The sequence below is a fragment of the Thrips palmi genome, unplaced genomic scaffold, assembly GCF_012932325.1.
Source record: "Thrips palmi isolate BJ-2018 unplaced genomic scaffold, TpBJ-2018v1 HiC_scaffold_2, whole genome shotgun sequence".
NCBI lineage: Eukaryota > Metazoa > Arthropoda > Insecta > Thysanoptera > Thripidae > Thrips > Thrips palmi.
Genome location: NW_023144629.1, coordinates 7,741,633 through 7,757,024, shown reverse-complemented (window position 1 = coordinate 7,757,024; position 15,392 = coordinate 7,741,633). Strand labels below are relative to the sequence as shown.

Here is a 15,392-nt window from a genome sequence, read left to right as displayed (position 1 = left end):
ATGAGTCGGCGAACCGTCCGGTGCAAAGTTCGGCAATGGAGCCCGTTAGCCCGGCCGCAGGCTGTCTCTCTCGCACTCGCGGGGCGCCCCGCTGGCGTGGGAGGGAGAGAGAGAGAGAGAGAGAGAGAGAGAGAGAGAGAGAGAGAGAGAGAGAGAGAGAGACGACGCCCTGTTCAGCTTGCCTGCCTCTCACCATGAGTCAATCGTTGTGTTTGCCGACGGCACTGGCCTCTGCGCCGATATCAGCCCCGCCTCGCCCCGCCGGCGTGGAGGCTGTTTGGCAGGCCGGGGCCGCAATGACAGGTTTTCCCCGGGCTTTCCCGACCGCCAAGTTGTTTGTCGAGCAGGAAGACCTGTCTAGGCGTGCACAAGTCGAAACACCTTATCCAAATGTCACTTTTTGAGAGCCGACGTCCGAGGAGCGGGACTCGAACCAACGAGTCCTTGCTAGAAAGACAGTCCATAGTTTGATTCGAGTCCTTCTCCAGTACCACAGTAGGGCTCAAAAAAGGTTATCCAGCACTAAACGGGTCCTCTGGTCCGGCCGGGCGCGTCAAGTACCTTCTGATTACAACACTTTCCGGCGCACCAATTTCGATGATGCTCGCCCACGGCTACTCATCAACACGCACTTGGTGTGGGGTAATGTCGTCGTGATTGATTTTTTAGAGTTTTTTTCTTTCTCGGGGTTTTGATGAAAGAGGAGCACTAATCGGTTCGAGTAGTTGCCGCACTCGCCGCGGCGAGGCGCCACCGGGCAGGCTGGCCGCACAGTGGGCCAGAAGACCGGTGGAGGCGGCCGAAATCCCGGACACGTTTTGAGCTGTAGAGTCGCTATAAATGGGACTCGAACCGAACGTGTGACCCCACCAATGGATTGCTCTCCGAACGAGGAATCCATTGGTGGGGTCACACGTTCGGTTCGAGTCCTGATCAGCGACTCTGGAGCCCAAAACACGTCCAGAGTTTCAGCCGTCGGCGCCGGTCTTCTGGCCCACTGAGGGCTGGCCGGGTGCTGGACCACTGTAGAGTCTACAGTGCAGCTGCTGTCGGCGTGCCCTGCAGGGACTGAGGCACTGCAGGGCACACTGCAAGGCACTGCAGGGGAGGGTGCTGCACTGTTCAGCAGTGTGGGTGCGGGATCGGCTCCCCTCTGCCCGCCAAAAATAGGGATGCATCCCGCCAACACGCACGCACGCGCACGAGGCTTGCGAGCAGCAGGGGTGTATTTAGGAAAACATATAAACCAAAGGACACATGTGTTTCAGATTCCGTTCGTCGCGCCAAAGAAGGCCGTGATTTTGCGGGAGGTAAGTTCTTCCATACATCATAACACCACTGATCTCGAAGCGGCCTGAAAAGAGGGGTGGGGAAGACACGAGACTGTGCCAAGCATCATCTGCAAAGGTAACAAACTATTTCCTGTTTTTAGGAATAATTGCCTCGTAAATTAAAAAGAGAATTCCTTCGGAAAAAAATACAATTTTCTCCGTGAGGGCCGTGATATCTGTCCAGTGTGAAAAACCAGAGCGCCGCAAACCGGACGTATCCCGGAATCGATTAATCGACCTAGAAACAAACGATCATTACTGGGCTGTGCAGTGCAGCCTAGGCAGGCGGCGGCGTTCAAGTCTCCGCTGGGCAAAGCCAGGCAAAGCACACACAGCGCCTCCAGCTCGAGGACGGACTCGCACTGCGCGGCCTCGGCGCCGCACCGCCACGCCCCGCTTACTAATTTCCCGATACGCCTGTGTAATCAACGGGCGGCGTCCTGCTGCACTGTAGGGCGTGCTGGGCGTGCAGGGCGTCGGGCCGCGCCGGTAGCGCACCGATTCGCACCTGTCTGCCGCGCCCCGCCGCGCCGCCCCGCGCCCCGCCGAGCCCCCGGCGGCCTCCCATTGGCCTCCGGGCCGCGGCGGCGCGCTAGGCGCGCTGTCATTGGCCGGGCAGCACGTGTCCCGAAGCCGTTCCGTTCCGTCTGCATCACCTGCCTTCCCTCGCCATGCCCGGCCGGTGTGGCTCGCTGCCGCTAGAGCCACCGCCGCCGCCGCGCCGCTGCCGACGCCCGGGCGAGAGGGTGGGGGGAGCCGCCGGGGCCGGCGAGCCGCCCGCCGCCGTCGCCGTGCTCCAGGACGAGCCGAGCCGAGCCGCTCCGCCGCTCCGTGACCCCGACCCACGCCGAGGGTGCCCGCCGGCCGCCTGGTCCTCCAGCCGCCGCCGCCGCCAGCCAGCCAGGAACACTCCCGGCCCGGCGGTCGTAGCGAGCAGACGTGTCCTCTCAGAGCTCCCCGCTCGCCGCTCCGCGCTCCACCGACGCGACGAAGTCGATCGCGCACCGCGCTCGCGTGTTGAGTGTGTGTCAGTGTGTGCCTCCCGCCTTTGGATTTACCTGTGGATTTACCATCGTCGCCCTGCGTCGCCCTGCGTGTCCATGCGCGCCGGAGGAGCTGTCGTGCCAGACCTGAGCCCCACCGCCGCCACCGCCGCCACCATGCCTCGCGCCTTCCTCATCAAGAAGAACTACAGCAACTGCCCGCTCAAGAAGCGGCCGGTGCACATCGACGACTTCCCAGGTGAGGACTGTTCCGCGTTCGCCGAGCTTCTCAAAGCGTCGCAAAGCTTCGCTAAGCCCCCCGCCGTGCTTCGCAAAGCTTCGCAGAGCTTTGCCGGCCGGCCCGTCCACCCACGCCCCGTCCGCGACTCCGTGCTCCGCGCTCCGCGCCCTCAGCGCGCCGCTCGGCGGCTCAGCTCCGCCGGCTCCGCCAAACTTGGCGGCAGATCTCCGCCGACACGGCGCGTTGGCCGCTCTCCAGAGACTCCAGGCGCGCGTTGTCGCGTCCCGTCCCTGGAGGAGGCTCTGGAGGAGGCTCTGGCTGGAGGAGGCGCTGGAGCCAGACTCCGGAGCCGCAGCGCACGCACGCACATGTGTGGGGGCAAAATAAAAGCACGAGCGGCATTCCGCACCGCATGCACGGCCTGCGCCGCTGGGTGCGTGTGTGTGTGTCCGTGTGTGTGAGTGTGTCGCTGACTGTCCGCTTGTGTGTGTGTGTGTGTGTGTTTGTGTGTGTGTGTGTGTGTGTGTGTGTGTGTGTGTGTGTGATCTAGCCGGGTGACGGACGGGGCGCGTTGGCCGTAACTGCGAGATCGTGGCCGGGTTGTCGGGTTCGCACGCCGCGGTGCTCCAGAGTTGCAGTGCACCTGTCCAGGGTCCCCGTCCAGGGTCCCCGACCAGGGCCGCCCCGCCGCCTTGTGGGAATGTCACACCGCCGTGGCGAATGCGTGCCTTGGCACTGCCCGGCCTGCCCGCCCCGCACCACCTGTTCCAGCGCACTGATTCCGAAGCGTGCTTTCGCCGATCCGTCTCTCTCTCGCTGGCGTTCGCGGGGCGCCCCGTAGCACAGTGGGTCAGAAGACCGGCGGAGGCGGCCAAAACTCAAGACTCGTTCAAAGAGCAATCCATTGGTGGGGTCACACGTTCGGTTCGAGTCCCATTTAGCGACTCTGGAGCTCAAAACGCGTCTAGAGTTTTGGCCGCCTCCACCGGCCTTCTGGCCCACTGTGCGCAGGTGCGCGAGAGAGACGGAGTGCAGGCGATGAAGTGCTCCGCGCACCCCGCGGCGAGCGGGGACACTGCGGGGACGGAGGGTGGCGCGGGGGAGGAGACAGGCGGAGGGGGTGGCTGCATTCCCGGCGAGCAGCGGGCGAAGCACCTCCCATTGAGGAACTCTGTGAAACAGATCGGCCCGCGCATTGTCTCGCCCGGTCCCATTCAGGCAGTGCAGGCACCAGACTCGATCTTGTGGGTGGCGAAGGCGGCCGGCAGGTGTTGGCCCCGCGCGCGTGTGTGTGTGTGTGTGTGTGTGCGCGCGCCGGGAACGGCTCTGGACCTGTGTGACACCGGGCATGCCGGGATGCGGGGGGCCGTGTGTGAGACTCGGCCGGGCCGCCAGTAAAGTGTGGAATGTGCGGGAGGAGAGTGTGTGAGTGTGGGTGTGTGTGGGTGTGTTGTGAGTGCTCGGCAGGCGATTAGCAGCGGATAACGCACGCTCGGTCCGGTTTATCCGACAATGCCCTCGGCCAGTGGGTGTGGCCGCGTGGCCGCGCGGACAGTCGCACGGTAGCGCCGTCCGCTCGCCGCGGCCGGGGATCGAACCCGCGACCTGGCCGGGGTAATGCCGGACAAACGGCGCGATCGGCGGTCCGTGACCCGGGAGAAAGTGTCCTTGTCATCTCACTCGAGCCCCTCCGTATCGCCCTGTTTGCTGCGGGGCTCCGCCGTGGGGCCCCAGTGGGGCTCCAGTGTGGGGGCTCCGCGGCCGCAGCCCTTGCGTGCGCGATATGGACTGAGATGTTTACGACCGGCGACCGGTTCCCTCTCCGCGACCTGGGGCCTGCCTGCCTGCCTGCCCGCCTGGCTGCCTGGCTGGGCAACGGGCTAATAGAGCAGATAGTGTCCGGACGGTCATATTTATGTGTCCGTGGACACGGCGAGCGGTGCGGTGCTGCGGCGTGAACCCTGTTAGGTGTTGAGGGCTGCAGTGCGTCGTGTCGCCCCATCGGCAGTCGGTGGCTCATCTCGTCCACGCCAACTAACCCGTGCTGTTCCTCTTGTTGCAGATGACGAGCCTGACGAAGTCGAGCCGGAGAACCTGAGCACCAAGCCCGAGGACCTCCGCGCCAAGACCCACGCGGCGCCGCCCAGCCCCGCGCTCAAGCTGCCCCTGGAGCCCCGGGACCTGAACGCGCCCTGCGAGCCGGTGCCCACACTGTACCCGCCGCCGCCGGCCGCCTGGGCGCACCACTACCCCTACCTGCCGTTCGCCTACCCGTACCCCGCGGAGGTGTACCACCACCCGCACTACCCCGCCGTGGCGCCGCTGTACCCGCCCGTGGCCGCCAGGTCGCCGCCGCTGCACCACCACCACCTGCCGCCGCTGTCGCCGACCTACCGCGACGGCGCCGTGTCTCCCCCCGCGCACGTGGGCTTCAGCGCGGCCTGCCTGCCCCGCACCGCGGCGCCCCCCGCCGGACTGTCGCCGACGTCGTCCACCTCCTCGCACCACTCGTCCGGCGGCTTCCAGATCTACTCGCCGCCGCCCGCCACCCCCGAGGACCTGTCGTCGCCCGGCAGCGTGGCCTCGTCCGGGTCGCTGGGCAGCGCGGGCACCGGGCCCGGCCTGGTCGGCACCTCCCTGGGCGCCAAGAAGCACCGCGCCAACAGCTCCTCGTCGGGGTCCTCCTCCGTGACCACCTCGCCGCGCTACCAGTGCCCCGACTGCAACAAGAGCTACTCCACCTACTCGGGCCTCAGCAAGCACCAGCAGTTCCACTGCGTGCACAGCGAGACCTCCTCGGCGCAGAAGTCGTTCGCCTGCAAGCACTGCGACAAGGTGTACGTGTCGCTGGGCGCCCTCAAGATGCACATCAGGACGCACACGCTGCCCTGCAAGTGCCCGCTGTGCGGCAAGGCCTTCTCGCGGCCCTGGCTGCTGCAGGGACACATCCGCACCCACACCGGCGAGAAGCCCTTCTCGTGCCAGCACTGCCGGCGCGCCTTCGCGGACCGCTCCAACCTGCGCGCCCACCTGCAGACGCACGCCGACATCAAGAAGTACCAGTGCCCCGTGTGCAACAAGACCTTCTCCAGGATGTCGCTGCTCACCAAGCACACGGACAGCGGCTGCCACTGAGATTGAGAAATTAAAGGCACCGCCTTGCTGCGCCTTGCACCGCCTTGTTCCGATCGGCTGGCCGCGCTTCGCTGCGCATCGACTGGGGCGGCGCCTTCTATTTGTGATTGGGTATTGTTCTGGCTGCGCGGGGCGCGGGGCGGCGGGGCGTGCCCGTCGGCGCGGATATGTGTTAAATTGACGGACAAAGGGACCATCTCCTGCTTCCTACGCGCTGCGTCGCGTTGCGTTGCCCGGTGCGAGGCCGGGTCGTTCAAGACTGATTTCTTTATGTTCTTCTTGTTTTACTCTTTCGGCCCGTGGACTGGGACCCACTGTCCGACGCAGTACAAAGTTTGGCGGAGGCCGGCGACTGTTTTTAGTCTTTTTGTTGAACTGTTATCATGCGATCTCGTGTACAATGTGTTATGCAATCTGTTTGGAGCGTATGAATTTTTTTCCTAGTTTGACACTTATGTCTCCTTTCTTTTCCAAAGACGTTATTTTTTTGTGTTGAAAATAATAACTACCAGACGACTTTTAACTTATGTTTAAGTTATATGTATTTTTCCAGTATTTTTTAAGTTTCTCTCTCAATCTGATGATTTCGGTTGAGAGATTTTAGAAAACCACCATGCAATGTCATATCAAGTCACCATCATGTACCCTTATGTACATAGGTTAGTGTGTGAATACGATTTTATTACTTTATGGAGTCCTGTAGGGGCACTCTGACCTCTACTGATTGAAAGCTAGTCATATCTCGCGAGAGAGGAGGCGTTTCTCTCCTTTTAAAGATTAATTAAATTATAATTTGTACAAAGTTGTTATCTGTACAGTGCCTTAAGAGATTCGTAGCGTGCATGCGCGCTACATATATTGTAAAGGTGTGTTTGTTATATTTATGAAAAAATCTTAAATTATATTGAGAATTACTTCGAACACCCACGCTTTTTATTCCAATCTACACTTTCCCCTCCAAAAAATTAATAAGGACCACGAAATGCTGGTGAGAGAAACGGCTCAAGACATAAACAACAATCACAGAGTCAATAAATGAAAATAAGATGCAAGCCTCACACTCGAAGAAGGAAGATTGGTGATTCTCGTGCAACCGCGCGTTGAGGTCTCCGTATAATACAAGTCCCCAGCCAGCACGTCTATACAGGACACACAAGTATATAAGGCTTGGCGTGGCTCATACAAACGCCCATTTAAAAAATAAAAATAAATGTACAAGCGAAGAAAGTCGCTTCTAACAAATGACGTGTTGAAGGTCAGGCCACAGACTTTCCTTCCAAGGACTGCAAACGAGGGGATTATTCGAAACAGACAGACGCACGCTGGGCGGGGCGGACGCACCGAAAACGAACCACTGCTCGGCACCGCTATTCGCAGTGCAGCGCGTTTGACCCATTTCAGGGCGAGGGCGGGGGCGCTGCTAGGAAAGGCATTATTTGCAGGACTGCTAGGCACTGCTGAGATGGCGACGCTGATTCGACATCGCGCGACCGCAGCGCGCCCTGGCGTGGGCGGCGGCGGCGGGACCTTGAACTATCCGCGTGCGTTACCCGACCGATTTCAGATCGCCAGTGGCTCCATCTGGCGGCCGAGCGGCGAACCAGCAGCAGCCTGGGGCGCGGGACAGCGCATTCGTCAAACTCGGTCAAATGGGGCGAATTTTCGCGACGTCGCGGCGCGCACTTGGGTTTACGTTCGTGAGGTTCGACAACGGGAGGTCAGGCCGGGCAACAAGTCTAGTCCAATCGGCAAGTGCGGGAGGAATTAGTCCGTGGGAAGGGTGAGAGTGGAACCGTGAAGTTGGAAAGAAAGTCCCCGAAACGATCGCGGCGTGGCATCCCCGGGGGACGCTGCCAAGCCCGTTCGTCATCATTGGGCGGACTTTCTTCGTTCGTGGCGAAGCGGCGGGCCGGGACTCGCAGTGTACATAGCGCAGCGGTAATGCCCTTTTGTTACGCACTTCGGTGGCCGGCCTGGCCTAGCCCAGGGCCCACTGGGCCCAGCCTAATCTGTGGCCGGACAGCCAATAAATAGTGTCCCCGCGGAGAGGAGAAAGCACAATCATTGCTTCATATGCATACGGAGAGTGCGCCTCCATTCATCAGCTCGGCCGCCGAAATGACCGGCGCGTCGCTCGGCGTCGCTGCACGTACTGTACAGCCTGTACAGTCACGCATCGCACGCGTGGTTACGACGGGGTGACCGAGGGGCCCCGCTTTCTGTGACCATGAACAAGGATTTGGGAGTGAGCAGGGTCCGCCCGCGGACCAGCCGGGGCTTTGGTCGCCGCTTGTGCCCCCATCACGCACGTCCTAACATTTACCATGTCACCATGGCCACTAACAAAGAAGAAGGAGAGGCAGAAGACCACTTTGGGGAAACGCTCTATAATACTTGGCTCGCTCTCCGATAGCCTCCTTGCCTGCCGCCTTGCCGCGGTGCCATGGCCTGGCCCGTTGCGCTACTATTTATTGGATCGAAAACGTGCAGATATACCCGGAGATCGTTTCCTGCTCGCCTGCAATATGCCGGTCTAGTGCTGTGCCGCGCCGCGCTGCTCGGCGTGGGGCGGAGCGGCCCCGTGGCGGCCCAGAGAGGCCGATAGTGGAACTGGAGGGAGTCTCTGCCGCCCTGCCGCTCTGCCCATCCGACGCTCTGGCCGCGCGAGCAGGCCGCACTTGTGTGGGAACGTTTTATGGAACTCGCGCTGCTTGTCGTTCGATGTATCGTTCGATATATCGAAGCTCTCGGCTAATGGCGCCGTGCGGAAATGAAAAGTTTCGGGGCCGGGCGCGCGGTTTCTCATAGCGAAGCGGCGTCGTTCGATATATCGAAGCTCTCGATTTTGCCACATTGCGGCGCCGTGCGGAAATGAAAAGTTTGGGGCCGGTTGGGTTTCTCATAGCGAGCCGACTGCAGCTTCGTGAAGCGATTACAACGGAAAGGAGAGCAATCGTGGCGTCGCTTGGACCTCGTTGGGGCCGCCCCAGGGCTGCCCGTCCCGTCCGGCCGGGCGGGCCGCCAGTCGGCCGTCCGGTCAAACACTTTAGAAGATCGCGCTCGCGCCTCTCCTGGCCCCGGGCCGTTCGTGGCTCGTGGCACCTTGGGCACCTTCACCCAGTTTTCCATTTTCTTTTCCTCCTCCTGCCCGCCACTCTCGGGGAGGTCCGACGCACCGCACACAGTGAGCGTGTGACTGTTACACGCCTCGTACAGGCCATTATAAAAAAAATATTCAACATTTTTATATACCGCGAGGGGGAAAAAAATAAGAAAAATTCAATTGGACTCATTTTTCTTGGTTGAGACACCCTTCCTCAACAAGCCGTGGGACTTAGGTCGTTGGCCCTGATTTAACTCTGAATTGGTTCTGACTGATGCAGTGCAGCCTCCTGCCACGGTAAAACCACCTAACCCTCCCCCTCCCCCTCCCCGCCGCCGCAGCGTCCCACACGGAAGCACTTGCAGGTGACACGGCGCGCACCCCCGCCCCGCCCCGCCCCGCCCCGTTCCGTTCCCATAGCGTCGCGCCTTCCGGTCGCTCCTATGGAGTCCTTGGAGGAAGTGCGGGGGTTGCGTTACCCCCGGCCGCCCCGGTGCGTGCGTGGTTCTCATGGGTTCGGGGGTCCACCGCCACCGCGGAGCGCGGAGCGCCGAGCAGGTCGAGCAGGGAGAGACACATGTCGCGAGGCGCGAGCACTTGCGTGGCGTGGATAGCGGCACCGCCGGAGTAGTTACTTCTCGCTTCTCCGGCCAAAAAAAGCAGGCTTGACTCGGGATTTCAGGGCCCTAAATTTTGCCACAGCCTGCTACGTAGTTTTCTGTAATTCGCGAATTGCAGAAAATCGGGCTGAAGAAAGAGCCAAAAAAGGGCAAAAATTTAGGGCCCTGAAATGCTGAATCGAGACGGGACGTCCCCGCGATGCCGTCAGAGGGTTGGCTGCACTGCGTGTTTAGACGCGCGTCGCCGTGCCTCGCAGTGCCCCAGCCAAAACAAGGCGGCAGACGCTCTCTTCGCCGAAGCGGGCTTTACTTGTCTGTGCACGCCCGCCGCCTGTCCGTATGGAGGGGTCGGATCTGGAAGGGCGCTACTGGATGCTCTCCCTGACCTCGGAGACCAGAGGGGCCCCGCCTCGCCCCCCTCGCCCCCTTCGCCTCGGAGGGGGGGGGGGGGGGCAGGTCGGCAGGGCCCGGTGGCAGGGGGGCTGACAAATGTCACCGACGCGTGCCCCAGGGTGTGCCCCAGGGTGAGCCTTTTAAATTGGGAACGGAGTGGGGCGAGCTTGGGGCGCGCGCACATGTGGCGCGGGGGGCCTGGAACGCGCGCCGACGCCGCCGCAGTGCTTCTCGGAAGTGGAAGGCAGTGGATTTGGAGCCCCCGTTTTGCACCGCCGCCGCGGCGCGCCCGTCGTGTTCCTCTGTGCCTGTGTGAGTGTGTGTCCATGTGTGTGCGCGCGTCTTTTTATCGTCTCCGCCGCCGCCGAAGTGACTTCCAACCTTTCAAAAAAAAATAATCGCCACTCACTTCCGGGGGACACATGGACACGGAAAGTGCAGCGGGTTTATGTGTGTCACGTGTGTGTGTGTGTGTGTGTGTGTGTGTGTGTGTGTGTGTGTGTGTGTGTGGCGGGGGAGGATCTGGAGCAGCTGCAGGCGGGCTTCCTGATTTGGCCGCCTCAGGGGTCGACAGTCGCAGGGGCAGGGGGAGGGGAGGGGGAGGGGGAGGGGGCGCAAGTGGGGCTCCAAATCACTCCACCGGAAGCACAGTGTGTCCCTTCGCCTTTTCACTGCCACGGCTGGACAACCCACGCCGTGCGAGAGTGAGAGAGAGAGAGAGAGAGAGAGAGAGAGAGAGAGAGAGAGAGAGAGAGAGAGAGAGAGAGAGAGAGAGAGAGAGGGAGAGACTGCGCTGCCAGTGGCTGGGAGATAGAGCAATAAAGGGAAACAGTGCAAGTCAGCGAATTAATCCTCGGCAATGACCGCCCATACGTCCTCATGGTCCTCATGGTCCTCATGTCGATGGCGGCGATGATGCCCTCGTTTCCACCGCGACAACGTTTCTCTTGTTTCCGAGGAAAAGTCTCCGCGCGTCCACGGCCGAGTCCACGGCGGCGGCGGTTGCGGCGGCCTGCCCTGCCTGCAGCCAGCCGCCAGGACCGCGACGTGTTCGGAAGCGGATCAGATATTGGCAGCCGCCGCCCCTTAGCTGCACGTCGTCTGGCACGCCACGCCACGCCGTGTCGGGATGGCATCAAGCCTGCAATAAAGCCCGGCGGACGACGGGACGGCTCCATTCGGCTCGGCGTGCACGACGCGCCGTCGAAGCCGAAACGAGGCTCATGTCGCAGATTGGGACTCGGACTGGCCATTGTCGCGGTGCGTGGCGGCGCGTCGCACAGTGGGCCGGAAGACCGGCGCAGGCGGATAAAACTCTGGACGCGTTTTGAGCTCCAGAGTCGCTAAACAGGACTCGAACGGAACGTGTGACCCCACCAATGGATTCCTCGTTCAGACAGCAATCCATTGGTGGGGTCACACGCTCGTTTCGAGTCCCATTTGGCGACTCTGAAGCTCAAAACGCGTTTAAAATTTGGGCCGCCTCCATCAGTGCTCTGGGCCGCTGCCTGTCGCGGCGTGCGGCGGCGTGGCGGCCTCGTCAGCGCGCGTCATTATGAACCGCGTCGCGTGTCGCGGCGAAAAAAGAAAAAAAAAAAGCACCAAAGGGAAAAAGAGAAACGGACTGTAATGGCCGGTACTTGTACACCGAAGTGACACTGACCCGCTCAAGGTGCGAGCCTCCGCACCAGTCGGATGCTCTCGCCCCGCGCCGATGGACGTCAACACCGTCGCCGCCGTGGCCGCGGTGCTGCTGCTGGCCTCCACCGCCAGAGGGGCTGCCGCCTCCAAGACCATCCCGTCGTTCGCGGTGTGTTCGCACAGTGGGCCAGAAGACCGGTGGAGGCGACCAAAACTCTAGACGCGTTTTGAGCTTCAGAGTCGCTAAACAGGACTCAAACCGAGCGTGTGACCCCACCAATGGATTCCTCGTTCGGAGAGCAATCCATTGGTGGGGTCACACACTCGGTTCGAGCCCCATTAAGCGACTCTAGAGCTCAAAACGCGTCTAGAGTTTTGGCCGCCTCCACCGGTCTTCTGGCCCACTGTGGTTCGCCGGGCCCTTCAAAGACGCTCTGGAGCCGTCCAGCCGGAAAAGACGCATATTCGATGAGAAACATCCGCGGTGGACCATCCATCCGTCCCGCGTTTTTCTCAAAGGATTTGTCTTCTTCCGCGGACGCCGTGCGATGCTGTCCCACCCAACACGGTTGTTCGACGGCACTGCCCACCCGGACTCCACCGTAAGGGGCCATGGAGTCTCGCGTTGCGAGCGCCCCTCTCTAAATCGTTGTTGCACCAGGGCCCGTACGTAATATACATCAAGCGGTTGCTCCCGTGCTCCGACAACGACACGGTGTGGAGGCAGTACTACGGCAACATGCGCTTCAGCCACTACAACCCCGGCAAGCCGCACGACGCGCAGATCGTCACCGGCACCTTCACGGTCCCCGTCGACGTGGACGACACCTTCTGGGTAAGAGTTCTGTCTCGCAGCCAAGGGGCAGTCCGGAGGACCGCGAGCCACAGTGGGCCAGAAGACCGGTGGAGACGGTCAAAACCCCGGACGGGTTTTGAGCTCCGGGGTCCCTAAATAAGACTCGAACCGAACGTGTGACCCCACCAATGGATGGCTCTCCGAACGAGGAATCTATTAGCTGGGGTCACGCGCTCGGCTCGAGTCCTGCTTAGCGACTCTGGAGCTCAAAACGCGCCCAGAGTTTTGCCGTCTGTTCCGGTCCTCTGGCTCACTGTGCGATTGGTGTCAGGTTCGTTTGAACGCACTAGAGTCTCTGATTGTCAGATCGGCGCCAAGGTGGACAAGCGCGCCAACAACCAGTGGAAGAAGAACTACTTCGTGTTCAACAACTTCCCCGTGGGCTTCTGCTCCACGATGAGAGCGAACATCCCCGAACCCTTCGCCAAGGTCTTCGGGTCCAAGAGCATGACCGGGCGCTGCAGCGTGCGCAAGGTTGGTCGCAGTCACAGTGGGCCAGAAGGCCGGTGGAGGCGGCCAAAGCCATACCGCGACGCGTTTTGAGCTCCAGAGTCGCTAAATGGGACTCGAACCGAACGTGTGACCCCACCGATGGATTGCTCTCCGAACGAGGAATCCATTGATAGGGTCACAAGCTCGGTTCGAGACCTGTTTAGCGACTCTGGAGCTCAAAACGCGTCGGTATAGTTTTAGCCGTCGGCGCCGGTCTTCTGACCCACTGTGCACTACTAGTGTGCCGAATCAGCACTTGTGGCAACCATAACCTCACTTTCTGTGAGGCGGTGGCGCAACCAGAACAAGGAAAGGAAACTTTGGCTCCCAGGGCTCCTACACCGTGGACCACGAGCCCATTCATTGGAACCTGCCCAACTTCCCGACGCTGCCGTACGGAAACTACTTCGTCAAGATCAAAGGGGAGCAGCGGGGCGCCGGCAATGCCTCGCTGCCGAAGCTGTTCGAACTTTGCGGCGAGTGCGAGACCGTGCCGAAGCCCTAGCCCGGCCATGACAGCCCGACACGACCGGACAGACTGTGGCAGTTGTAAGCAGAAACGAGATTTTACAATCATCGCCCGCCCGCCTGTCACACGCGACCTCGCGTGATTTTCGTCACGACCTCTGTGTGTGTGTGTGTGTGTGTGTGTGTGTGTGTGTGTGTGTGTGTGTGTGTGTGTGTGTGTGTGTGTGTGTGTGTGTGTGTGTGTGTGTGTGTGTGTGTGTGTGTGTGTGTGTGTGTGTGTGTGCTGGAGCGATTCGCGAGCAGGACGCGGGGGGGTCCGTTGTGTTGCAGTTTGTACACACGGTTCACATGAGGAACAACTCGATCATGGTTCGGACGGACTGACGGACTGCGCGCCAGGCAGACGGACGGACGGACGGACGGGCCGCCGAGTGCAGTGGAGGAGACGGGCGGCCTCGTCTAACTGAATTAAAACGCTGTAATTTGTTACATTTAAGGCGTATCAAGGAGCGAAAGTGTGTTTCAATTACAGCCGCCCCAGCCGTGGCAGAGGCCGTGGCAGAGGCTGCGTCGGAAAGGTGAATGGTCCACGGAAGCGTTTATCCGATCGGTGTTGGGGCTGGGCCAGGGCCTGGGGCTGACTCGGAGGCGCTTTCGTGTCTCTGTCTCGTTCGCACTCGCATGGGGCGTCGCGCAGGGGTGCGAGGGGGACAGAGCGTCGTGTTTCGGAAACAGCCCGCCGGGCCTCGTACACGTGGGTCTCGGAGCGCCCCCCGGGGCCCCAGGCAGTCCCGCATTCCATCTCCGTGGGCGTGGGACTCCCCCGTCGTTTGTCACCTGTGCATTTCGGAGTTTGTTTGCATTTTACAGAGGGGGCGGGCACTTTTGGGCTTTTGCATCACACTAATTTACAGTGGATGTACATTTTTGAATCAAGGATTGTGAACTAAAGTGTGACGCAATGCGGCCCAGATTGTGTGCACCACAGACGTAGTTATCAAGTGAGCAGTGATTTTGCTGCTGTTGCTGTTGTTGTTTATTGCTTTGGTAAAAATGGCAGTTTTGTATGTTGCTTAAGTTATGAGGTCTGTGCTTAATTTTCTCTGCGATTTCCCGGGGTTCCTTTTATTTTCGATTTCTTTTCACCGAAATAGATCACTCTCAGGAACAAACTACCCACTGGAAAACCGTGGAGCTGACAGCAGCTGATTGGGAAGCGCCTCTAAACCGCTCGCTTTTCGTGACCTTTCCTCTCGGTCCGGTGCGAGGCGCTACGCGAAGCACTTCTCGGCCCGGTAGCGTCCGGCGGCGGCGCGCGAAATTCAAAATGTGCTCCAGTTAGCTCCGGCCGCTTCCCTCCCTCCCGTTTTGGGACGTTGTAGTGTAGTGTCCTGGTCGGGACGGCGCGGCCACGGCGTGGCGGCGTGGCGCGGCGAGCGGTGCCTCGTCGCCTGCCGCGGCTAGCGCTAGCGCCGTGGACGCCGTGGATGGTCAGGCCGCATTGTATGCAAATGGGTCCCGGACGGCCGGGACGGCCCGGACTCCTCTCATGTCATGACGCTTTCTCACGCCTCACCTCCAAAACAAAAAAAGGGTGACAGTTACTTTTCCCCTCAAACAGGCCCTCCTCCGTCGCAGAAGCGACCACCGCCCTGCTGCAGAGCCCCGCCGGGCCGGCCGCCGCGATGAATGTGTCCTGCGTTGCACAACAATGTGAAGGCAAATCGACGAAAACAATCCAACAAGAAGAAACAGGAGACAATAACAAACTCACTTTTACCGGCGGATCGGCCGAGGAGGAAAGTCAGCGGCGTTAGGATAATTCGTTTGCAAATTTAATACTTCTATGCGGTGTGCGAGGTAGACTCACCGACACACTGCTCGACACACCGACACGCACTCACACACAGGCAGTGCCGGGCGCTTTTTCTTGAATCGAGGGGGCCTTCTGGCACACTGGCGGGGCCCTGGCGGGGCCCTGGCGGGGCGTGCGCCACACGTCATGCGTCGCATTCAAGCTCCTTATCCCTTTCCAGGACTTCCAGGACTTCCAGGCCGTGCCCGCTTTGTCCGCGGCGGAGCAGGGCCCGCTTCCTCGTGTCCTCTAGTGCCTCGTTTGGGGCGCCAGG

General features: G+C 60.8%; 2 protein-coding genes across 3 annotated transcripts; both read left to right on the top strand.

Annotated features, from left to right (window-relative positions):
• The first annotated feature begins 2,222 nt into the window (after positions 1 to 2,222).
• On the top strand, positions 2,223 to 6,611 carry LOC117646893 (zinc finger protein SNAI2-like). The gene is made up of 2 exons (XM_034388198.1): positions 2,223 to 2,573; positions 4,618 to 6,611. The coding sequence occupies exons 1-2, from the start codon at positions 2,432 to 2,434 to the stop codon at positions 5,688 to 5,690; spliced, it is 1,215 nt and encodes a 404-aa protein (XP_034244089.1). The 5' UTR covers positions 2,223 to 2,431; the 3' UTR covers positions 5,691 to 6,611.
• A 4,898-nt stretch (positions 6,612 to 11,509) lies between these two features.
• Positions 11,510 to 14,907, top strand: LOC117647059. 2 transcript variants are annotated; one of them, XM_034388544.1, is made up of 5 exons: positions 11,510 to 11,616; positions 12,109 to 12,282; positions 12,610 to 12,777; positions 13,127 to 13,344; positions 14,885 to 14,907. In XM_034388544.1, exons 1-4 carry the CDS (start codon positions 11,521 to 11,523, stop codon positions 13,298 to 13,300), a joined length of 612 nt encoding a protein of 203 aa, XP_034244435.1. In that variant the 5' UTR covers positions 11,510 to 11,520; the 3' UTR covers positions 13,301 to 13,344; positions 14,885 to 14,907. The 2 variants fall into 2 exon arrangements, with proteins under 2 accessions (XP_034244435.1, XP_034244434.1); XM_034388543.1 differs by lacking the exon at positions 14,885 to 14,907 and having other exon boundaries at positions 13,127 to 14,118.
• The last annotated feature ends 485 nt before the right edge of the window (positions 14,908 to 15,392 follow it).